The sequence below is a fragment of the Meles meles genome, chromosome 14, assembly GCF_922984935.1.
Source record: "Meles meles chromosome 14, mMelMel3.1 paternal haplotype, whole genome shotgun sequence".
NCBI classification, from domain to species: domain Eukaryota; kingdom Metazoa; phylum Chordata; class Mammalia; order Carnivora; family Mustelidae; genus Meles; species Meles meles.
This window is the reverse complement of record NC_060079.1, coordinates 7925398-7951242: the sequence shown is the minus strand read 5'-3', so window position 1 is coordinate 7951242 and position 25845 is coordinate 7925398. Positions and strand designations below refer to the sequence as shown.

General features: G+C 44.6%; 1 protein-coding gene across 1 annotated transcript in view; it reads right to left on the bottom strand.

The window, feature by feature from the left end:
- Positions 1-25845, bottom strand: part of LOC123925147 (phospholipid-transporting ATPase IB-like) — a 596799-nt gene that overhangs the window by 34087 nt on the left and 536867 nt on the right. The window contains exons 34-35 of the mRNA XM_045978322.1: positions 21022-21110; positions 14157-14261 (exon numbers count right to left, since the gene is read on the bottom strand). Coding sequence (XP_045834278.1) covers positions 14157-14261; positions 21022-21110 — 194 coding nt within the window. The remainder of the gene's footprint in view (positions 1-14156; positions 14262-21021; positions 21111-25845) is intronic.

The following is a 25845-nucleotide window of genomic DNA, read 5'->3' as shown; positions in this document are numbered from 1 at the left end:
TCTCTGAGTGAGTGAATAAGTATGAGCAACCATGTGTGGAAAATTCTCAGAAACTCCACTTTTATCCAGGCTGATCCCTGAAGCTTAGGAAGAGAACGCACCAAGGTTCTGTCAGAGAAATCTACTTTTATAATGTGACCTTCAACAACAGGATATGCCTACTCACAGACATTTTTAAAAAGTCATGAAACTACTTGTCAGCAGGGGTTTTGTACAAAATGTTTGTAAGAGTTTGGATGTAAGTGGGTAATGGTCTATAGAAACAAAAAGAGGGCACTTGGGCGGCTCAGTCAGTTAAGTGTCTGACTCTTGGTTTCAGTTCAGATCGTGATCTAATGGGTCCTGGGATCAAGCCCTGAGTCAGGCTCTGTGCTCAGCGGGAATCTGCTTGAAGATTCTCTCTCTCTCCCTCTGTGCCCCTCCCGCCACTTGCAAGCACTTATGTGTGCACTCTCTCTCAAAATCAAAATAAGTCTCTCTCACTAAAATAAATCTTTAAAAATCAAAACATAAAGAAGAAGACTCAAAAAAAGAAAGGAACGTGGTGTCCTGTCCTGCTCACAGATGGGTGGACACAGGTTTGGGAGAAGAAATGATAAATTTCACTATAAATTCAAGGATCAGTTTTTTCTTTGTTATGATTTCATTTTCTTTTGTTGTTCTTATAAATGGCGGATATTCTTTTGTTCTTGTAAGTGGTAGAAGCTGATGAGAAATGTGTATACACACACACACATTATATACACACATCTCAGTTGTTAGAAAGGTCAAAATATTTGCTATGGACACTAACAGGAATAGCGGTACAGAAAATCAAGATGGGTAAACAGAAGGTGCATCTCTGAGCCTGTGCAACATTTCTAATGATGTCATAAGTTGGACGTGTTCCAACAGAGCTATAAATGAACAAAAGTCAGAAAACACGAAATCTATGCATGTTTAAGTATAAGCTGCTGTGCTCAAGAAAGAAATTAATGCAAGGAATCCAGCAGTGACAGAACAATGAAGTAAACTTGATGGAATGATGTGGTTATGTCCTTTGAGAATACTACATAAAAAGGACGAAGAAAAAGTTGCCTAAAGGAACAATAAGAACCGAGCATCTAAAGTACGTAAATGAGGACGTCTGCTGGGCCTCATGGAAGAAATCCCCGAAGATCCTCATGGAAACTCTTTATCTGGAATCAGATGGTGCACTTTTCCCAGAGACATTCCCCACAAAACAGCACAAATACAACTCCATTGTTTTTGAGGCTGCAAGTGTATTTTCATTTCTCCAGACTGAGGAAACTAGAGGGAGAAACTTTGAGGAACAGCAGCAATGTGGTCTTCAGCCAGTCGACCTAGGACTGCACGGTTTGCACGTATAAAGCCGCAGCGGTCAGAATGCAGAGGAGACACGTGGCTGCAGCCTTTCTCTGGGTTATGCAACAAGAAGCTCCCTGGGCTCCTACTCTGAAAGTCATGGCGTCTCCAGCGCGCCAGCACACAGAGTATCTGTAGACGGCTGGTCAAAGAGTACAACCCGCAACATGGCGGCTACCAGCCCACGCCTCCTTGCTCTCCCTGACTGCCTCAGTGTCTTCTGCAGCCAGTGAAAGACTCTGCCTGAACGGAGGGCGTGGAAACGGCTTTGTCTCCAGCCTGTGGCAACTTGGATATTTCTTCAATTTTCAATAGATCTGCGAGCATGGCAGAAAAATGACTGCATGGACAATGATCCCCAAGTTGCAAATGACAAAAGCACTAGCAGCAAGTTCCTGTCCTTAGCTTTTTTTAGAAAAGCAAATGCTTTCTGAATAGGTAGGATATAGCCAGGACGATAGAAGGTCTTGGTGACATACCAGTGCTTTAATAAACAAAACAACTATCATTCTAGAAATACATGGAATAGCTAAAATTTTTTCCATCTAAAATCTTGACTATTTGTGATGAACTGGGAAAAAAGAAATCTAGGGCAGAATTGGAAATTCTTTATTGCGTCAGTGATGGAAACTTATATTTATCCATAAATTCAGAGAGGGCATGTAAAACTTTCACTGTTATACTTTTTTAATTAAAATGTCAAGAATTAAGTTAATCATTTTATATTCTCTAAACTAGATGTGCAAGTGACATTAAAATAACTACATGTGTTTTACTTTCTCTAAAGTGTATATTCTTACCAAAGTCTTCAAATTTTTTGATGAATGTATGCTTCAGAATATTGTGATTAAATTGAAATACAGGGATAATATATGCTTTCAAAGTTACAGCACTGTTTACTATTTTTCAATCACTAGTTTTTATAGATTTTACTTATTTATTTATTTGAGAGAGAGCGAGCAAGTGAGGGGAGGAGCAGAGGGAGAGGGACAAGCAGACTCCCCGCTGACCACACAGCCCAACATGGGGTTAGAACTCAGGACCCTGAGATCATGACCTAAGCCGAAATCAAGAGTAAGACACTTAAATGACTGAGCCACCCAGGTACCCCTCAACCACTAGTTTTTAAGTTGCATTCTCTATACATGATATATTTTTAAAAACATTTAAGACAAAAACCTTTAAATATTTCATGTAATGCATAGCAAACCTTAATATATTAAAAGCCATTAATGTTTCCAAGTTAACCTCCTTCTATAAAAATTTCAAATTAAATTTTTTTATATTCAACTATATAAATAGGTCACTTATTAGGAAGGTTGTAACTATATATTGTTACTCTTAAAAAAGCATTATATACAAAATAATACTGGTAATTAGCCTATTCTGTTTCAAGTGCATTGCTTGGCCATATTCATGTCTGCATAAGTCAGTTATGTAACAAGAGAATGATCAATATCAGTAAGGCCATTTTAGAGAATTTTAGTGCTTATGTGAACTGTTGGCTGCTTCTTTATATGACTTAAGTCATTTATAAGAAATGTAGGCAAATTTATATTATTGATATAAATTATTTCTATATTATTTCTATTTCTATTTAATAATGATTACTTAATTATTGAGTAATACATACTTATATATTATTATTTATATTATTTTACACAGTAAGCAAATATATTATCAAACATAAGAACCAAAGAAAATAATCTAAGGTTATGAGGTGAACCATGTAACATTATTTTTTTTTAATTTTATTTTTATTTATTTGAGAGAGAAAGAGAGCAAGTGAGAGAGCACAAGTAGAGGGATGGGTAGAGGGAGGAGGAGGGAGAAGCAGAATCCCCGCTGAGCAGGGAGCCCGATGCGGGGCTCCATCCCAGTACCCTGGGATCATGACCAGAGCTGAAGGCAGAAGCTTAACCGACTGAGCCACCCAGGCACCCCAACAAAACACTACTAATATGGAAACTGATCTCTGTACATCAGGGCTTTTCTCAATACAGCCAAAAGAAAATAGAAAAAATTTGGATAAGACATCTGTCCTCCATAAGACTTCCTTCAAATTTCTGTCATTTTGAAAAATCATCTCACTGTTACACTAATTAACTTTAAAACAAATGTGTTAATTTTAACTGCTATAATGAATTCATACTAAAAAAGTACTTTTTTACTTTTTTGTATTTTCATATATGTGAAAAAAATATATATGTATATATACATATATATACATATGCATATATATATATACATATATATATATATGTATGTATGTAAAAATTTTAACCTAACGTTTGAAGAATGGGAGTCTATGGCTTTCGAATAGTATGGCAATCACGTATTTTACAGCATTGGGTCATGCATCTCTCTTGCTTAAGCCCTCTCCATGGCTCCTGGTGGCTGAAATCCTGACCCTGTATCCTTACCTGGCCCCTCGGGTGACTTAGCCCCGTACTTTGTAGGCACCAGCCTGATCCTCAACTCTTCCTGCCGTCTGTGATGCATCCTCCCCAGATCTTTGTTGGGCTGGCTGTGTGTTTTACTTAGGTCTCTAAGTGTCGTCCTGAGAGGCTTTCCTGACACACAAACCCATTCATTCCTCCACGACAAACCTCTCTTCCATGTTCCTCACAGTGGTCATCACTGATTCTCTTGTTTACTTGCTGTTTGTTCGCTGTTGCCCTCACTGGTATGTGAGCTCGACCACCGTGGGGACCCATCTGTTTCATCCCATGCCACTCCCTGGCCCGGCACCTCCTCGGTTTTCAGTAAATGTCTGTTGCATGATGAGTAAATGACTTGTCCCGTATTAAGCCAAACACTGATTCTATTTGCTATGAAGCCAACATGTTTACTCATTAGCAAGTGTGAATTCCCAATTACCACCTCCTAAGGTGCCTTGAGCCAATCCTAATTGCTAGGGCAAGAGAATAAACACTGAATAACCACATTATCACTGCCTTGTTAGAAAGGGAAGACGTAATTGCGACTCACTGAATGGCTAAACCACCAACACTGCAAGATAAATAGTCATTCCTACGTCCTGGCCTGTGGGCGAATTTCCTCTTTTGTGCACTCGAGAGACACATTCATTTTCTTCTGCTCTTATTAATAAAGAAACTTCTCCCAAAGTTCAACAAATCCATGCTAAATGCAATTCCTGCCACAATGATCATCTCTGAGCGATAACTTTTACAAATTCTCTGAGTTCTTGACCACAAGGTCAATCATGTCATATTCACCTGCAGCCAAATGGCCCCTAACTGGCTTTCCAAGTACCAGGCACAGAGATGGCAACTACTGCACCTTGCCACAAAACCCACCCCTGGCACCTGGGAGTGCGTGCTCCTATCAGTGCTGCGTACAAAAACACACCCAAAATAAACAAAAAAGGTCCAGCACTGCCTCTCAAGTTCTTTTCACCTCAAAGTCTAATACATCCAGGGGATTCCATATTCTCTTAGAAGCACTACAGAAGCAAATTTGCCCCTGTACTTTTGGGGTGCTAAGAGGTCTACCCTTCTTTCCTCAGCCTCCCTAAGGATTTAGGAACGGCCCATTGAGAAATGAGCCGAGGAATCTGGGTTCCTGGATTATGTTTAAATTGTAACTGGATTTCAGAATGGATGTTCCTGGTCATCCCTTTTCTGCTGGCTGGAATGCTTCACCATCACAGCTGGAGGCAGGGAGGAAAAGGGAGTCACACTAAAAAGCAGACACTCATTGATAATGAAGTAGAATAGCGATTAGCTAAGATCTCTCAAACCCTCCGGAAGAACTAATCTCTGCTTGGAATGTGAAATATCGCTATTCAAATGATAAGACCTACACTGTGAAAAAATATTATTGAAAAACTTACCTCTGCATATTTTTATTGTTGTTCCAATGGGTTAAATAAAACTGACTTCCAAAAAAAGGGGGGGATTAGAATATTTCACACTGCTTTACAAGGCATCCGACGAGCCTTTAGTACTAGTGACTGGCATTAGCCTCTCAAGTAAAAATGATTTTCGAAAAGGGGCCTGTCGGCCAATAGAGAGAGCTGACATTCAACTAACCTAAGCCCTGATGGGCAAAATAAATGGGCTCAGGTCATCCTGCACACAGAGTCTAAGGACATGTTACCAGCATGCCGAGACCTACACTGACCTGCCTTCACGCCCATCAGCTCACTTCCCCGAAGCGAGTCAGACCACGGTTTCTTCATCCTCTCCCAGAGACTGAATAAACATTCGGCAATCCTTTCATTACAGCAACGGCCAGTGGCTCGGCTCCTGGGATGTGGAGCACAGCTAATGAGCCACTCAAAGGGGAAACAAGAAGTCCTTTACTTGCTTCGTAACATAGGACAAAAGGTATTTATAAAAGTTTTCTTAAATTATTAAACAACAACAACAATCCCAAAGGCACTCAGGATTTACCATCCGTAAAATAACAGAGACCCAATTATTTTCCGTTGACACAGGAGGCTTAGGCATTAGGTAAATGCTAATTAGGTGTTTTACTTCCTTAGGAGTTGATTTTCCTCATCCTCTCTCTTTCCTGTGCCCAGGATGCAAACAGTCCCCAGAAATCCCCATTTGGGTAATCCAGTGAGCCTTTCTGTAATTTCCTGCGCCTTTGTTCTACTAATGCATTTCCTCACCTGTTCTGAGTATTTGTCAGCAAAGTGCAAGTTTCCCTGGGCTTGCGTGAGGGTGCCGTGGACTCTCCCACTGTTCTAAGAACCTCTCCCTGTGGTCTCTACCATCATCGCTGCGTTCTTAGGCTTTGCGCTGGGTTCTTCCCTACGCGGGATTAAATCCGCTCAATTAGTTTCTTTCATAGACCATCCTAGTCTCCATTAAGATGCTTCTGGCTGGAAATCATCTTCCTCAATAAGGCTTTTCTTTTTTGAGTCCTATCAAAGCAGCTGAGCGCCTTCGTGAACTCCTTTGTATTTGCCCCGAAGTTGACAGACTGTTTGATTTCCGTATTCCTGGGGAGGGGGGCAGTCTCCAGGTTCTCTCTACATTTAGGGATGGATAAGGTACCAATGTTCAACTATTATTTTCCGGTTTCCTTGGAGTTCTGCAATCGATGTTATCAAAGTGGCAGATTTTGACCTTTCCCGAAGCTTCCAATCAGATTCCTGCTCTCAGGAAGCCACCCCTCCTGGTCTTTCTGGGGGCTCCACTGCTTTCCACACAGGTTAACTGAGATGCGATTGGAAATGCAAGCACTTGGGTAGCTCTCAATGCCCTGGCTTTGTTGAAGGAAGCCTGGAGTCAGGGATGAGGGTCTGGCCTCTGACTTTGCTTGTGTGATGCTGGAGGGAGAGGTGAGCCCACCTCCTTGAGGCTGAGCCCCCTTTTCTGCCTAGGAGCAAGCTCATTCACAGCATGTGGTGATAATCATTGTGAGAAAAAGAAAATGGGCATAACTCCTGTTAAGCCCATGGCATTGAAAACAAGGAAGAGAGGGGGAGGAGGGTGGGGGGTGCATCTTGGGATTAAAAGAAACTCAAAAACACAGCAACCAAAGGTTACACGTGGCCCTTGCCTCGATCCTCACACAGACCTAATAAATCCCTAACAAGAGAGGGTTGGGAGGACCAGAAAATCTGTTTATGGACCGGGTGTCAACGGATACCAAGGAATTATTGTTAATTTTTTAGATGTGATAATAGCTCTGCCGTTAGAGTGTTTATATGTAGTAGCATAATATGTAGTAACAGATAATCCATGTTAAAATGTAGGATGTGATACTGAGAGCAACATCCTGAACTATGCGAGGATGAAATGTGAGGCTGAGGATTTGCTTTGTAAGCTTCAGCGAAACCCAAACGGGGCCGAACGAGAGCTAGATGAAGTGGCTGCGGCAAACTCTGGGCCCCGAGGATACAGGAGTTCTTTGTGCTAGTTGCCCTACTCTTGTGTATGTTGAATATCTGAATAACTGAAAAAACTTTCAAAATGAATAAAGACAGCCCAGGCGGACATTATCCTAGTGGTGAGAAGTCAGACAACTCAGTCACGCCAGAGAGTGGTCTGAGGGTGGAAGCATATATCCTCTGCAGGTCCCCCCAGCACAAGGGTCTGCCTCATTTGTCCCTGAGGACCCAGAGCTCGACCCAGAACCGACTGTTGTCTAAAACCAGCTAAGAGAGAAGGGCCAAGAGGCAGCACCAGCCACAGAAAAGCGTGACCAAGCTCGGGGAGGGGCAGCCAGGGAGGGCAAGGGGAGGCGGGAGGCCAGAAGAGGGAGAGGAGGAGGCCATCTCTGTGCGGTCCCAGTCTGCACTAAGTTGGACCGCTAACAGGAAAGTTCTAGACCAGGGAGTGGCAGGAGTAGGGCTATGCTTTGGAAACAGACTCGGCTGTGTGGAGGGTGGACCGAGGCAGGAAGGCACCACAGCAGGGAGACCGGTTAGAGGCACAGTAGGGCAAAGAAGCCACTGACCCCGGGAATGGTGCTGGTCCGGGGGCTGCAAAGATGGCCTGTTTCAGAGTCCTGGCACCCTGGTGCACATGGTAGCAGAGAGGGGACAGGATGATGCAGAGAGGGTGTCCGAGGTACTGTGGCAACTTGTCACTGATGCGGCAGTGGGCGGGGCGGGGGGGACTCCAAAGGAAGGCCTGGGCCTCAAGAGAAGATGGCCAGCTCGGCCCAAGATGTGCTGCGTACAGACAGTCTGGGTGTGGGACACAGCGGGCTGGGAACATGCTCGTCTTTGCAAGGTGGACTTAGTGAATGCGGGAATCCAAGGCTGACTTGGGCAACTGTCAGGATTGCAAACTCTCCCCCATGCTCCTGACCCCACATTCACTGTGGCTTCTTCATGCTGCTCTGGTGTGCCTGGGACTGGGCTGGATCCATGCCCTTTGCCCCAGCCAAGGGGGGCATACCCTGATGAGGTGACCCAGTGTGTGTGCCGTATGCATGCTCTAAGAGCACTGGGGAAAACCCACGTGTGTTAGAAGCTGAAACCTGGTATTCAGCTTCCATGTTGCGGGACAACATGGGGGTTACCACTGCCCGAACGTCTCCATCTGCTACAGATTTAATATGTACTCTTTCCCTTAAAACTCCAAGTCGCTTGATGATGAGAAAGTTGAAGTTCAGAGAAGTTAATAACCCAACCAAGGTCACACAGCTGAGTGAGTGGTGGGGCTCAGAGCCCTGCTCGGGTCTGTCTGTCTCAATGCCCTGTGCTCTTTCCTCTGTTTCATGACACAGTGATGGAAAAAATGCAGCTGGAAGTGAAATAAATTCTTAACCAGACATTTGCCACCTGGCCTGGAGAAGTTTGCTAAAATGATGCCGTAATTTCCCCTATCCTTTTAGCTAATAGAACACTAATAGATACTTTAGGGAGGAGAAGGGTGGGAAGGGAAACAAAGGGCAGACCGAGAGACATGAGCTGCCAACAGCCCAAACTAGAAGGAAAAATATTCCTTCTGAACTGATACAAAGTCTACATTGGGGAAATAAGATACCATCAAGCTGGTGTATCTCCTACTTTGAGGGTTGCTTGCATTTATCTTTGACTCAGCAATTAAACAGTTTTGACCTGGGAGGTGTGACAACACCAAAAAGCTTTTAAACGTTATTTTATTTTACTTTATTTATTTTTAACATTTTATCTACTTATTTGTCAGAGAGAGAGGGAGAACGTGAGCAAGGAGAAGCACGCTCCTTGCTGAGTGGGGAGCCTGATGAGGGGCTCCATCCCAGGACCTTGGGATCATGACCTAAGCCGAAGGCAAGTGCTTAACCAACTCAGCCACCCAGGCATCCCTAAACATTATTTTAAAGATCAAAGGATCTCTGTTTAAAGCTCAAAGCATAGTGGCTACTCACCTCAAAGTGTATTGGGGAGTTTCTGTTTTTTAATTTAATTGGTTTTTAAAAGAGCAGCAGGTAAGTGCCGCCTGGAATGGAGGAATGATCTTTGGTGTGTTTGAAAATGGTGCTGATATGTTTCAGGCTCTGGCCTCTACTTTCCCGCTGATAACACTCCATTAGGATTCCCAGATGGCTGGTTTGGACCCGCGCCCCGCCTATCTGCACAGCGCTAGCCTTGATGACACAGGCGCTGGGTGAGCCCAGGCTGGGGCACCCAGACACAGCAGTGAATCAAGTTTCCCTCCTGAATCCCCAGGAGACAGACAGGCTGTCTAGATTACCCCGTGTGCGCCGGCTGGGCCCTGGGGTCACAGAGCCCATGTATCAGCATTCATAAGGACATAAAACCAAGTAAAAGATTCAGTGATCGCTCACTATGAGGCAAAGACCAGTCACCCGGCTACCTTTACCGAGGGCACAGAGTAAACTATACTCTGGGGAAGCACTTAAGTGAAAGAGAATCCCACTGCCTTGCTGGTGAAAGCCAAGGGTAGCAACCAGAACTCCTTGACCTTGAAACTGGAGAAAAATCAGCCGGGACCTACCCTCCCCCTGTCCACCCCAACAACTGTGATGAACAGAAAGAAGCTCTAAAACAAAACAAGGGTCTCCTTGTGGTTTATTTGGATTAAGTATAACTAGAAAACTCAATGTTTTCATCAAATATATTCACCTTGCTTCCTGACTGCTGTAATACCCAGAACACCCGAATATCCTCTACTTTTCACTGAGGAAGAAAAACAATTTAAAGGGGGAAAATTTAGTTTGTCAACCTTACATGACATCCTGGACATTTTAAAAAATTATATTTGTAAAGGTAAGTGGCCACCGGTAGATTTTCTTCCACCAGAGGAAAAATACAGTCACTTGAGTTACACTTTAGGAATAAAGAAGGAGAGGGAGAAAATACTGCCAAAATGTTGAAAGAAAGAATCCTTTCCTTAGCTCATTTTGTGAGACATGTGCAAGGTACCGACATGCATGATAGATTCCACACCAGGACAGTATGCCATACCTCTTGGCCAAGTTTTTTGGGGAAGATGGCTTGGGGGAAGGTATTCTGAACAATACAAATATTAACAAGTGTCTAGTGTTTGTGAGGTACACAGACAGCACACCAAGAAAAATGTTTCATTAGGAAAAGACAAAATAAAAAACAAAATGAAACATTTCTGTTTGCCACCTGAAGCATTTTCTTTTTTCCCTGTACTTTCTCCATATCTCAATCATAGATCTCATCTTTTCTCTTTATCAGCTTGTTTTCTCTAAGTCATGGGGACAGGCTTAATTGTGCATAAATGACACACGTCCATTTTGGAAGACAAAATTTACTAATGCAAAAGTGCAGGAGTGTGCTAATGAAATTTTCATGTTTATCAAAGTAATAGAAGAGTTTGGGGCTTTGACAAGATCAATAAAATGGTAAATTGAAGTATTTTATTGCATGGATAAAGGGGATAGGGGAACACTTAGAATTCCTAGCTACCGTCAAAATTGTAATTGCAAATTTGGCAGGAAAGGGCTTTTTTTTTTTTTAAGATTAATGCATAAAAATTTGTGTTCTATTTCTTATGAGTACATTCCTGAGAAAAACTGCTCGAATATTTGCCAGTGACTTGGACCTAGGTTTCATGACTTGGCAGAGTGTACTAAAAGGGGCCTTAAGGAAAGCTTTCAGCATTGAGCTGCATAGCTGTCCGGTGGTTAGGGATGTCGAGGACACCTGGCGAGCAGAGGCCCTGGAAGGCGGGATCGGTGGGAGGCCCAACTCCCAGCCTTACTCATCTTTGTATGGGGAGGCGATCCTAATATCCCACGCATCTGTCCATCTGTGACTCTGTTAGCTCTGTTCCGAAGCCGTGAAGTAAGTGGTCCCCTCATGACAGGCCGAGGGGCCGTCGGCCTCTCTCTCAGCAGCGCTCCATGGCTACTCTTCTCGAGGGCCTACGCAACGGGCTCCAGCTGCCCTGCACAGAGAATGCGGGCTCACCTTCCTCTCCTCCTCACCAGCTCACTGGGCTTTTGCAGTGCCAGTCAGCCAACAAATATTTACAGAGTATTTACTATGCACCAGCCTAACAGCAAAAGAGAGATGCACGAGTGTACTGAAATATTAGATGGGGGTGGGATTAAGGAATGGGACCTGTGAGGAGAGAGAAGTACTCAGGCTCCCTCCAGGAGGGCGTCTCTAAATCATGATAAGGAGGAAGGGAGCTAAGAAACCTCCCCGCCCACCCCAGCCCCCCCCCTTACCCTCCCCCACCCCTCCCCGGTACCAGAGCCGCCCAGGAATCCAGGCAGGTGTGAAAGAAGCAAACAAAGGTGATAAACGAACAGTTGTGAGGCCAAGCAGGACAAAATCAGAGCAGCCGGTCCCACTATCTAGTTTGCAAAGGACCACCCAGAAAATCTGGGAGCAATTAGGAGGGAGAAAAAAAACAAACAGTCCTGATGGTGGTGGTGGCTGGGCGCTCCGAAGCTGATGGGAGGCGGAGATCACACAAGTGAGGCGGGACACTGGGACTAGAGGAGCCCCAGTCAGGAGGTGGGGGAGGGGCACACTCACGTTTCATGCACTGTAGGTACAACTACGAGGTTGCAAAATTGACAAAGCGACCGGAAAACAGATTTTAAAATGCAGACGGTAGGAGACCACACTTAAACTGTAATTATCTTCCGATATTCACTGGAACATTGAAAAGTGAATTGTGAACAGGGTATGTGAGTTTTAAAAATTCCATTCTTTTTATCAACAGTGAGGAGGGCTCATATCCCCCGGCCAAAGTGAAGGCTAGCAGCTGACACTCTGCATTCCAGCCACGGGTCAGGCAATATGCCGTGCTCTGCGCATTGTTTCACGAGCCCCAGCTCGCTTCCCCCACATACTAGTCTTCTGTTGTGGATGAAGAGACCATCCCACTGTAGGAAATAGCTTGTCCAAGGTTACATGGCTAAGCAGCAGCTGAGCCAGAACTGAAACACAGGCTCCAGATCCCTTGGGGCGAATTGCACCAGGGCACACAATCCCACTGGGCGCCCCCCGACATACAGGCTGTTCCCTCTGACCGAAGCACGCACTCATCACTTCCGTCTGCTCACCTCCTCCAAGCCCTGTGTTCCATCCCGTCCCCCATGTGAAGCCCTTCACCTCTCAAGCCAGATGGCCTCCCAGCTTGCTGCCTCCTCTCCATGCCTCCCTGCTCCCCACCCCATGTCCAGCCCTATTAGCCAGCGGGGCCAGAACCAGACCCTGACCCACGTCAGATCAAACATGGCAAAATGCCTTCCTATGCCACGTGAGGCGCAAGGTTTTCCTGTCCAACACTGCATAAAAGTTTTAGGATTTGGCTTTGAAATTCTCCTTTGACTTAGAAATCACCCATGATCTCTCAGCAGCTACTGTGTGTGCGTGAGCATTCTTGAGATCTAAGAGGCCCTGGGAGTGGTTTTCAAAGAAGCCAAAACTCCGTGTACTTAATAAACCTAAGTGGTTACTAAAATTGATCTGCATTTTGTAGAGTTTTAAGCCTTTATGAATTTCAATTTGCAGAGGCTTCTCCCTATTTTCAGAGCCTATGAACATTTTGGGGGGTGTGTCCAAGAATTTTGTAAGTCCTTGAAAATCTAATAGGTGCTAAGCACTATGCCTAAGTATCTAGCGGAGAGCGCCAGCCTTGCCGTGGGCTGCCCGGTGTAATGGTTCTGCATAGACCTGCTTCAGGCCCTGCCGCTGTCCCCATACACTCGTGGCTTTTGGTTATTAAAGACAGTGGTTTTTGTCCTGTTGACAGATTATTTTTTAGAGTGACGAGCACAGCTGCCATGTAACGGATGCTAATGGACTCGCTTGTTAAAAATGCCATAAACAAATACAAAAACCACAACTTCAGCTACGGACTCGACCACCCCTCTCCTAAAACATCTGCAGTAATTTAAAGCGATATTCCTAATACTTCTCAAAATTCAGATTCTCTTAAAAAGAAATGCTTTGTCTTCATTGCTTTGAAAAATGGTACGAATACACAGAATAAAACAAGACACACAGGAGGAGTCTCTAGAAGTGTTCAACTTGTAGGTTTCTGTTTCCCTGGCAGGTAGGTGCAGACTTCCTTCAGAGCATTGACAGGACAGCTGTACTCATCATCCAGACATGCCATGTGCTTAAGACGGCGATGCTCAACTGTCCTTGGGTCCAGGTAGACTTTCTTTGGTAGTATATGGGCTTAACTAGATGCAATCTAATAACATTATAACAAAAATGATTAATCAAAAGCTTTTCTCATACCCAACTTAGAGACGGGGAGGAGGCAGCCAAGGTTCTACCACAAATAAGGGAAGGGAACGATAACATTTGTCTCTCTGAACTAGCCTGGACGTTCACATGATAGTTTTCTCAACCCAAGCAGAAAATCATAATTCATGGAAAGGAAAACAAAAAGGCTCAGATATACTTGCCATGAACTATATATAACAAGATTGACATGAATAACGGGTGTCATTTGGCACACAAACCTTCATGGTAGATACTCATCCTCTAGTCTAATAACTGGCCCTGGTTTCAAAAGGCCTAGCTTTTAAATACTCTTTGGTAATATAACTAAAACAGAACTTGTCCATGCCAGCGTAGGACTGCTACTATTTCTGTTTTCTACATGTGCATTGTTTTACTCGGACCCAATAAAAACCCCAGCTTTACCTGGGGACAGACTAGATTTCATGCGACCACGGAGAAAATGTAATTTAAATCTCCCTATGACGGTATTCTTAGAGAATAACCAAAACGCTTAAAACAGCAGTTCATGCTCACATGGAAAACCGAGAAGAGAAACAGAAAGCCGGGAAGGAGAGGTGGGGAGAAGGGCCGGGAGGGCTGGTGCTCCCCACACACTCGGTTGGAGCCGGCTCACCTCTTTCCATTACTGTCCCGAAGCATCGCCTTCCCCATCACTCTGGACTTCGTCTCCAGCTCCTGTACCTCCTCCAGCAACGTTTTTTTGCAGGTATGCTTGGCCCTGTGTCACAAGGAAAAGACAAAAAGCACACGACACATGAAATTTACACAGCTGTAGAGACGGTCGCTCCCTTTGGGGCCATCTCTGGATGCTCTTTGAGGCCGATGCTGCGGCTTTGGACATCACAAAACACTCTTACTGTCCCTGTGTATGGCCAGGGTTCCACTTTCATAACCTGCGAAGCATCCCAAGTCTTGAGGAACAGACTTGGACCATGAACCTCCTAAGTTACCCCACATCCCCCAAAGAACACCGCTTGTTGTTGAAAGCCTGGGGATCTGTCTGAGGACCCCCACCATTCAGACCAAAGACCCGGGCTCATGGACGTTCATGGGTCTATTTCTAAAGCTTTTCACTGCAGGATCTGGGAACCCAAAGGATGCTTTAAATCCTTCCCCTAGTGGGTATATGCAGGTCCCTGGGCCCTAGCCCCGGTGATCACAGAGCCCCAGGTGAGCCATTTGTTCTATTTTTAGCATGGAAAGAGACACTGTCACAGCAAGAATGGGATTTATAATGCTGGAGTCCATGCTCTTCAAGTCAAACCGTGATTCTGAAATTTAGGATCAACACAAATACCTGGGCACAGCTTTTCCACCCTTCTCTTGCAGAGACGTACCATTAGGGCCCATATTCGTGGGCCCCCACAGAGTAAAACAACTGAGGGAGTAACGAAAACAAGCTGGCCTCTTGACCACAGCTGAAACCTCAGCCTGGTCCCGTTATGCCCCTTGAACAGTAGGGATAGCTGTCTGCACCCTTTTTCTGGTTAAATGAAGAATACCTTACAAATGTTCAAATAAGCGGCTGATTTAGGGTCTCCCTAAAGTTGAGACTACACACAGAGCTCCTGGTTGGAAAGGATACAGTTGAAGAAAGGCGGTTAGCTGGACACGGGTATGAGACGGGAGGAAAAGAAAAACTCAAGAAGCAAAAAGGCTCCGAGCTTAGCAATACAGGGCAGTTTTCCTTGTTACGAAAAGCTTATCATTCATTTCAACGTGAACAGATGTGAAGACCCTGTTAAGGACCAGGACTCAAAGACAGAAAATGAACAAACGCGAAGCGTCTCTGCGAGGAAGGGAGAACCGTGGAACAGGAACATTCGGGAGATGGGAGCTGTTTCAGGGGAATCACATACCCCCACCCACCCTCCACCTTCAAGGGAAGAAAGTCTGTTAAGATAATGCCCAGTCATCCCTAACACTCCAAGTTAATCTATAATGGAGTATTAGTCTGAAGACACTGTATATGCGCCTGCCATTCCTTTCCTCCAAAGTAAACACGAGCACTTGGCCGCACAGGTTTTAACACATAATACCTTAATTACACCAAGCCGAGTCCGGGGACTCAGTAGTGATAACATTCCACAGTTCAAAGCAGAGGCGGTGGAATTTTAATTTAAACAAGAAATGAGAAAACATTTAGCGTTTTGCTGGAGAAGGCAAAAATTTTACACTCTTCCGTATTACTGAATATGCTGCGCCCCCAACTTTCTTTTTCTTTTTTAAAAGATTTTATTTCTTTATTTGACAGAGAGAGAGAGCACAAGTAGGCAGAGAGGCAGGCAGAGATGGTGGGAAGCAGCCTCCCTGCTGAGCAGAGAGCCCGATGTGGGGCTCGATCCCAGGACCCTGAGATCATGGCCTGAGCTGAAGGCAGAAGCTTAACATACTGAGCCACCCAGGTGCCCCTGCACCCCCAACTTTCACTTTCATCTCATGGGCTCACGGGGCTAGAATGGCACCAAGACAACCCGAGTCGCAAGCCACAGTCCGGCAGGATTAACCCCGGATTTCCAGGCCCCAGGAGGACATGTGTGCTGGTCCTGAGGCTGAGTGTGTGCTCGGTTTCAGGCCCTCCTCGCTCCACCACTGTCCTCCCCTCTTCCCTCTGTCTTCCTCCCCACACTGAGCAAGCAGGGCCCCCCAACATTTGGAACAGCGCTCGGAGTTCTCTTCTGGGCTGGGTGACAAGGGTACCATCAAGAAATAGGCTAGGGACAGGAAGGCTAGGCCAGTGAGTGCAGGGCCCTGGAAACCTATACCTTACGCCAAGGGAGAGAGAATCTGGCCCAGTGCATCGAAGCTGCTGGCGTGGGCTCATTCATAAAATCACCTCAGAAGGAAATGATCACCCGGCACTGTGCATGTTCTCCGTGGATGAAACTCATCTGTGTCCAAGAGTTACTCAACAATCTCTTAGTATTTCCACGAGGCGAGCTCCCACAGGCTAGCCTGGGAACTTGAGCACTACTTGAGAACAGCGGGCGGCAATGCTGGGGACGACGCTGTGAGCCGCTCTGTGTGCAGCACTGGGTAGAAGCAATGTTCGCGGTGCAAAACCACCTTCTCAGCAGCCTTTGTCTAATAAAGCCTGAATTAGAGGAATGAGCCCCCCACCAAAGTCCACCTGTGGACTGGATGAAATTAAAATTAACATTATCTTGGAACTTAGTTGCTTAAGCCGGTCTTTAAGCATTAGCCACTGGCTTGCAATTTAGGTCTCACCAGGAGCTGGGGTTTGGCTTGCTCAGTCACAGCTGTGACAGAGTGAGCCCCATTATCCATGAGCGGCTTATCCCCAGTGGTCCAGGGCTGCTCCATCTAACCCGCGTCCAGAAACCAGATGACTGCAGAACGGGCAACGTGGGGCTGCTGGGCCACTGTCAGAGTGCAAGAGCATCGGGGAGCCTCCAGGGACAGCTGTGGGTAACTCCAGGTTAGGAGGGACTTTTAAAATAAGTAGATTGGCTTATTTTCATCTTTTTTTTTTTTTTCTGGAAGCTTTTTTTCTCGACTCTTTCTTCTGCATAGAAAAGTAGCAAGTCAGAAGGAGACATTAAAATCTAAATGTGGATGAAAATGTAAATACGGTGTGCTTCACATGAACTTATTGTAGGTAGAAAGTTTTTTTTTTTTTACAAAAATATCAAGACTCATTTGTATCCAGAAATTTTGAATTACCTTTTATTTCCATTTAACTGCCCTATCTGGGATTATGATAAGGAAATGAAGTCCTTCTGGAATTGCTGAGCGTATTGTGTGTTGACGGGTAAAGCATAAGAGATACAGTTAGATAAAAGGAGACTCTGGTTCCTGTGTTCAGTGGCCTTGAGCTTTATATTATTTTTGTAAAGCAACTAACGGATTTCTCCTAAATGAGAGTAAGTCCACGGCAGCTTACCTAAGAATGTTGTCATGGGTAAACATTTTGGAAGTGTGTAAGCTAAAGGATATTAAAGTAGTTCTGGGCAATTTAAACTTCATGCTCCTCATAAAAATACTCATTAGCCAGGTATCACATATAATCAATCAATTATTTCAGTAAGAGATGTATTAGTTTGGTCCCTCGTGAAAATTATGGTTGACAGGATAAAAGAGTAGCTACTTTGTGGTGTCCAAATCTGACTTAAGATAGTCTAGTAATGGATCTTCAAGCAGAAAACTGACAGACTTCATGGAAAAAATGACTAAATTACCTCATGCTGAGTTTCTTTCTTTCTTTCTTTTTTTTTCCTGACTCTGAAGAGTCTAGATCCTAAAATGGGAGAAAGGGCCTGGACAAAGTAAGGGGGAAAATGCAGAAAGAGAGCAGCTCACTTTGCTAAGCACTTTTAGAAAGACATGAAAAGGTCGGCCTGTGGCTCTGCTAGGATTTAAAAAGCTCTTTCAGAGTAGTTAACCGCTATTAACCGCTAAAATTCAAAACAAGACAAGAGGTCTGTAAGACTGGTGCAAAGTTGTGGACTCTGAGAAACAAACTGAGGACTTTGGAGGGAAGAGGGGTGGGGGTTCGGGTGAGCCTGGCGGTGGGTCTTATGGAGGGCATGTACTGCATGGGGCACTGGGTGGGGCACATCAACAATGAACCTTGGAACACTGAAAAAAAATAAAAATAAAAAAAATTGGTCCAAGGCAAGATGAGAAAACGTAACCGTCCTGTGAACTCGGCCCCATGTTGCTGTCATGGCACAGGCCCTTCGCGGCCCCGGGATTCTGGTTCACTTCATTCAAACTCTCCGTGGACGTCCAAGCAGAGCCAGAGCACATCGTGTTCCAATAAAGAGTTGACAGTTGGAACCAAACGAAGGGTGGCTGTGGACAGTCAGGTTCATGTTTTCGTTCAGAAGGGAAGACAGAACACGCTCTGGGAAGTGGAAGCTCAGAAAGAGAATCACGGGGCGCCTGGGTGGCTCAGCGGGTTCAAGCCTCTGCCTTCAGCTCAGGTCATGATCCCAGGGTCCTGGGATCCAGCCCCATATCGGGCTCTCTGCTTGGCAGGAAGTCTGCTTCCTCCTCTCTCTCTCTCTGCCTGCCTCTCAGCCTACTTGTGATCTCTATCTGTCAAATAAATAAATAAAATCTTAAAAAAAAAAAAGAAAGAAAGAAAGAGAAGTCACAGTCCCAGACACTGGCCTCGGCAGAGATGAGCAACTCTGAGTCTGCTTCCACCTCCCGGAGAAGCCTCTGAAATTTACTGGACCCAACGACATCTACTTCAGGCTGAGAGTATAATATAAGATAAAACCCGGGCCCCATGATCTCAGGGAAAATTCCCAGATAAGCTGGCCAGATGCTTGTCTTTGAGGAGAGCGGCAACTCTAATTTAGATATTAAATGTGTATTACAAATTGAGCATGTACTTTGGGCAAATACTGCCGGGGAAAGCCAATGTAGTCCATTCTCCCTGGCTTCCCTAAATAAAACCAGACAAAAGTACATTTCTGTAAGTGCCTCTGGAATTGAGTAGGAGTCTTCCCAGCTCGGCCCAAAGCTACTGGAGAAGCCCACTGCTCTTGGGAAGGGCTCTTTTCTGGGCTTGTCCTGGGCAGGAGGCAGCAGGTAGGACAATGCCCAGGGTCTGCCACTGCTGGCCCCTGACCAGCACCTCCTTCGTAGTGCCTGGTCCCTTCTCCTACCTGGCTGGCAAGCTTCTCGCCAAAAGTGACTTTCACTCTTTCCATATGGTGGAGCTGGAGGCAGTGTCCTTGGATTTATCCTTGCTAAAATGTAAATGGTGCTAGTTTTATAGTACTAGGGGAAACCAGAAACAAGTCCTGTTTGAAGGAATAATTTGCTTCATTGGTGACCGGTAAGTTTTACTTGGAATGGATTGGAAAAGATACAGAAGACTGACAGGAGGTAGAGACATTATAACCTGCGACCGCTTTTTGAAAGAGTAGAAAGACACTGTTGCTGAAGTCTCACTTGGCAAATACAGAGACTCAGTAAACATGTTTTTTCAGGATGTAATCAAGATAGTTGAGTTAAAATAGGCTGAGAGTAATTCAAAGTCACATTCCTATTCCCAATCGCTATAAATTGTAACGTGATCCGATGTAGCCAGTATCATGTTAGATTTACCTAAAACTAATCTGTCATGTAAAATTGAAGAAATTTAGCAGGGTAAATATAGCGTGCCACAACTTGGCTATGTGCTACAGAACAAATGATAGAAGTAGCATTTTGTTTCAGCACATTTATTAGATTAAGAAAACATCTTTCCTGGCTACAATAATTTCATTTTGAAGGATTCCAATTCAGCTGTTTATAGAATATGGTTTTAGCAGATAAAAGGGAAGTATTGGTAAATCAAGGCATTTAATAAATTAGAATTATTTAATTTTTGCTAAGAGTTGCAAAACTTAGTGAAGAGAAAAAAAAAAAAAGCACCCCAAATATGTGCTATACAATTCTCTCTCTTCCTCACTCTCTCTGCATTAGGCATCACTGGTTGTCAAGATAATGCCAAAATGAAGACTTTTTCAAAAAACATCCTTAACTGTCAGGCAAGAACAATTCTCACTGAGTGTGGGAGGAAGGGGGAGATAAAAATGAAATCTGATGTCTTTTCCTGGAAGGTTTGGATTAAAGTCTCAATTCTCTACCTCAGGGCCCCAAAATAATTACGCTTTGCCCAAAGTAAAACCAATCAAGGAGTCTCAATTTTCAGGGAAAGTTGGCAACTGTTTGTAGGAGGAATCAGCCTACCCCAAACAAAAATCAATATTATCTCTTTTGGAGTCTTCCATCTCTTTCTCGTGGATGAAATTAAAATTAACATTATCTTGGAACTTAGTTGTTTAGCTTACCTTGTGCACAAGATATTTTGGAAACAATGTATTCTGGAACATATAAGCAAAAATTGAGCATGAATTATTTCCTACTTAACCTACATTATAATTTCATCTTTGTGATTAATCTTCTCATGGACCTGTACACTGACACTCTAAATAAATTATATTTGAAGGAGTTCTACTGTGAATTATTGGAAAAATGAAGAATACTTCATTCCAAGTTATTTTCTAATTTGAAATGACTTACATATACACAATTTTTGTATAAGTCTAGGATTTAAAGCCAGTTTATATTTGTGACTGCTTAGGCATTGATTTTTTATATAAGGAGAAATGAATTTTGAATTATGCTTCCTAAACCTGATGGAATGAATCTGTACTTAGAAACCCTACTTTAAAATCATGTACAAGCTTCATACCTAGTGACCTTCACACAGCCTGTCTTAGGACTCCTCTTTGTCTATATTCTCCTATCGGGGTGAAGCACAGATTAAAAGAAAAAAAGAAAACCACAAGAAACCCAAACCCACAACAGCCTTTACATCAGTTGCTGGCAGGTAGCAGAAGACCTGTTCCTTTAGAATATCCCACAGCATGGAATAGCCTATGGTCAGGTTCATGACAGGTGACTGCAAGGACGGATGAGCAAGACTTAGGGTGACTACGTCACTCTTCACTTACGCTCTCCAGGCTACATCTTCCATTAAACACGCTGTGGGCACCAGAAATAATCCCAGCCAGAAGTGTGCGGAGCTCAGGACCATTGTCGCCTGCAAGAAACAGGAGTGACACGCGTGTTGATACTTGCTCTTTCAAAAGCAGATGTAATTTAATCAATGTGAACATTCCACGACACAAAAACAACAGAAAGCATTAAATTCAACCACAGTGAAAACATACACCTAGGAAGGACGTCAAAGGGACCTTCTGTCGTGAGCACCTGTTGATTTCCATCAGCTCTTCCCACCTTTTATTTTAAAAAGTGTCACTGTCTCCCTCTGCCTATACAGTGCTTTTACATAGAGGGTCTGGTCAGAATGTTGACATCAAAACCTTCCTTTAGAGAAAGCTAGAGCTAGACTCCTCTATCAGATGAACTTTACTGGGCTCCTCATGTCTACGTGGCCTATCCATGAATTCCTGTTCCTTCACTGCTCAGTCACTCTTGGAAGCAGTACCTTAGTGCAAGACAAGATGATTCTCAACACCCAGAAGAGGAAAAGGGATGGTTATCGTCTTTGCCTTCAAGGAAACTGAAGTTGTAAATACACACACACTCTATTGTGTGGTATTATCTACAGATTATCCTTGATTTATGATGGGGTCACATCCTAATAAACCCAACATAAGTTGAAAATATCCCAAGTCAAAAATGCATTTAATACACCTAAACCACTAGACATCATACAATTGGGCAAAGCCATCTATTACAAAATAGGCTTTACTGATCCAGTAATTTCACTACTGGGTATTTACCTGAAGAAAACAAAACACTAATTTGAAAGGTGTATGCACCCTCCTATATATTTTAGCATTATTTACAATAGTCAAGAAATGGAAGCAACCTAAGTGTTCATCCATAGATGAGTGGAGAAAGAGGATATTGTGTGTATGTACACACATACACAATCACTCACACACAATGAAATATTACGCGGCCATAAAAAGGAATGAGATTTTTGCCATTTCTGACAACATGGGTGGCCTAGAAGCTATGCTAAGTGAAATAAGAGCAAAACCAAAGGACGTAAGTGAAAGCTTACATGTGGAATCTAAAAAAGCATATGAACAAACAAAAATAGAAAAAAAAAATCCATAAGTACAGAGAACAAATTGGTGGTTGCCAGAGGGGAGAGTGGGTGGGGGATGGGCAAAAGAGTCTAAGGGGAGTGGAAGGTCCGGACTTCCAGGGATGGAATGACTAAGTCATGGGGATGAAATGGACAGCATAGGGAATAGAGTCAGTGCTATAGTAACGGTGCAGTACAGTGACACAGGGTCGCTACACTATGAACAGGCTTGTCAAATCACCACGTTGTACACCTGAAAATAACGTAACGTGTGTCACCCATACTTCAATAAAAAAAGAAACAGGAAACTAGACTGAAAATATAAAAGTGTCACGTATCTCATGTAATGTATCAAATACTGCACTGAAAGTGACTAACACGTGGCTGTCTGGGTGCAGAACGGCTGTCAGTGTGTTGGTGATCTACCCTCGTGGTGATGTGGCTGGCGGGAAGCGATCAGCGCCCGGCATCCCGAGAGAGGATTGTGCCACGTACTGCTAGCCCAGGAAGAGATCCAAATTCAAAACTCCAAGTGTGGTTTCTACTGAATGCGTATCACTCTCACGCCATCATAAAGTACAACAACCGTCAAGGTGAAGGTCCATCTGACGTCAGGGGCCATCTGGACACGAGACACCGTAGGAATATGATATGGATCGCGATCACATTTTACGGGCTTTCAGAACGCTAGAAAGCTGGTAAGACTTCTTAAAGAAGATAGAATGTGAGATGTGTCCAGAAAGATAAACAGGATTTCCAGAGCCGAAGAGGGGTGGGGAGGGGGGAGCAGTTCCAAGAGGAAGGCTGAAGGACAGGCACTGCCTTTGATGAGATTTACTTGTTCCTGGAATACTGAGTCACAGTCAGTTTTGGGTGGAGGGTTTTAAGAAATAGAAATGCAAGGCCAAGTTAAATGTCAGGCAAGGAGTTGAAAAGAGAATTTAGGGCAGTAACAGAGGGAGGGATAACTTTGTTCTGAAAGAAACAGGGGCTGGGGCGTCTAGAATCCTTGAGTTTGGTTTCCAGTGAGCACGGCCAGGAGCATGGAGCTGGCTGGCCACCAGCAAGCTGGTCTGGAAGAGCTGGCTACTTAGGAAGGGGACCAAAGTGACAGTACAGAACACTTAACATTCCTTGGTTTGCTTTTCTGGACCCCTCACCATGTGGTTCTGCTGGAATAGACAGCTTTTGCCAGAACTCATCATGAAGTGGTACAAAGCTTTCCAAGGGTAGGCGGGCAGTGGGGCTGAGGCACATGTAGGGTGGGGGACACTTGAAGGGAGTTGGTAGGGCTGAGAATCAAAGGGGGCTCAGGGCAGCCCTCTTCAAGTGTGAAAGGGTGGGGTTCACCCTGATCTCAGTGTGGCATACAAGCTTCAACTCATTCTCTGGTTTCTGTCTTCCATTCTGGGGGTCCGGCCACACCCACCGAGGCCCTTGTTGGGCCATCTGACTGCACCTGAGCAGGGCTTCTCTCTCTGTGCTTGTCCCCACAGCTTCTCCGCCTGCACCCCAAAACCCATGCCTGACCATGCTCATCTTGTCTCTGAACTCTGGCACATGCGTGGTACTCGAAACTTGACCACGATGACTCTGAGAAGCAATGAGGTCTGGGGCAGAGCCGAACTCTACCCTGGCATTGGACTTGCTTTCATCTTCTAAAACAAGAGTGCTGGTTTTCTGAAAGAGCCATTTTAAACCTCAAAACTATGTGAGTACATTGTGCCCCATTGATTGTATCTCACCAAGTTCATCCAAAGGAAATGAGAAAAGATCAAAAGTAGCAAGTATAAGAATGTCCATGTAGTGCTGCTACCAAAGAAAGAAAGAAAGAAACATCCAAGAACAGGGCTTAAGCTATGGCGGTCCCTACACACAGCGGGCCTCTGTACAGCAATGAGAGTGACTGGCAATTGTATTTGTCGACGTGGAGAAAGGTCATGTTATACTGCTAAGGAAACCTCCAGAGCCTGACACCTCTTACAACAGACCTGTCACGGCAATGGGGAGAGCAGCGAAACAGCATAATTAGGCCAAATCTCGAAACTGAACTTGAGATGCAATCCACTGCAAGTTATCGTGTCTTTAAGTCTTAAGCATTACACACATATCTATATATTAATGTAGATCCTCAATTTTGTGAGTCCTGCTCTAGCATTTCCTTACTTTTCACAGACATGTTCTGGGGCTTCAAAAACAATGAGTGGTCCCGGCTTTGGGGGACTTGAGACTACCACCCCCTTTCATATGGGCGTGCTTGCGTGTGCAGGAATAACGCATGGAACGGCACAGCAGGAGTAGTATGATTGCTGACTATTGCTGGCATATCTCTTTGGCCATCTCGATCCCCCCCCTCCCTTTTTTTAATCTACCGAAAACATGTCTTCCTCACATGAAAGAAACATTTACTTCAAGCCCACCCTCCATCCCCCAACTCCCTCCGTAAGTCCAGCCTTCCACGGACAGCCTTCTGGCTTCTGGGCTCAGCTGCTGGGAGAAGGGACTAGGATTTCTTCACACATCACTAAGTGCCAGGCCTTCCCATTCAATCCCTCACAGTTCCCACGTCACAGAAAAAAAATTTAACTCTGCAACCCCCACCCCCACCCCGAATTTGCTGCCAGATTCAAACACACGTTGCTTGGCCCCAAACCCTACTCCCTCTCCCCAGCATGAGGAATGAGGAGCTTCCTTCTTCCCCCACCTGCCTGTGCCGGGGCAGGAGACAATATCTCCAAGTGCAGACGTGGCACCTTGATCCAGGTACGAGCCTGACTTTGATTTAACGCCAGAAACCCAGGGCACCAAATTCAAAATGGAAGTAAAAGAAAACCTGGACCAGTGTGTGTTTGAACGCTATTTGCTCTGGGTGATGGGGCAACAGCGGACGTGTTTGGGAGCGGCATACCCCACCAAAGCCTGGGCTGGGAGGCAGGTGTGCCACACAAATCCATCCTCCACGGGGAATTCTCAGAGCGTGTGGAAACCTGACAGGTGTGGACTCCGCAGTGCAGCGGGAAAAAATTTCCCATGGCCCCATAACTAACGGAGTGTGGCCGCACTCACTTGCCACAGGAGAGAGGATGCAAATTCAGGCTGAAATTGGGTTTCTTTCCTGCAGTCGTGCATGCCCACTCATCCCCTGTACAAGATGCCAATGACATGGTGCCAATTTTAAGCTTAGTTGTACCGAAACGGGGAAGACATCTCTCGGCAGTCCTCAAAGGAACATCCTCTGAAGATTACCCTACCAAGCACTCTGTGAAGGCAAATGCATTTTTAGAAAAACCACCAAGTGATTCCAGAAGCACCTCCATACCGGGGCTAACTCAGAAACTACCCCACATGCCTGATCCTGATATTTAAATGCCAATTCAGTGGTATTCCCTGGTCCACCTGCATAAAAGGGGATTTGAAGCCAAAACCTCCAGCCCAAAAATCTGCTGCTCAGACTCCCTCTGAAATGCCCCGATGATGGGAGAGGGTAAGTAACGACCTAAAAATATCATTCCTACAAATGTGAGGTCATTCAAAACAGAACATATAACAAACACTCTCTTTTTGACAGTGGGCTTCATCATCATTATTATATTATTATTATTATTATTTTGTTACCGAAGCACAAGATTGCCTTATCAATGGGTACTACTATTTTGAAACACTGAAAAGTTAGCGGTGGGTGACTGACATGGTCACATGACATGGGTTTTTTTCA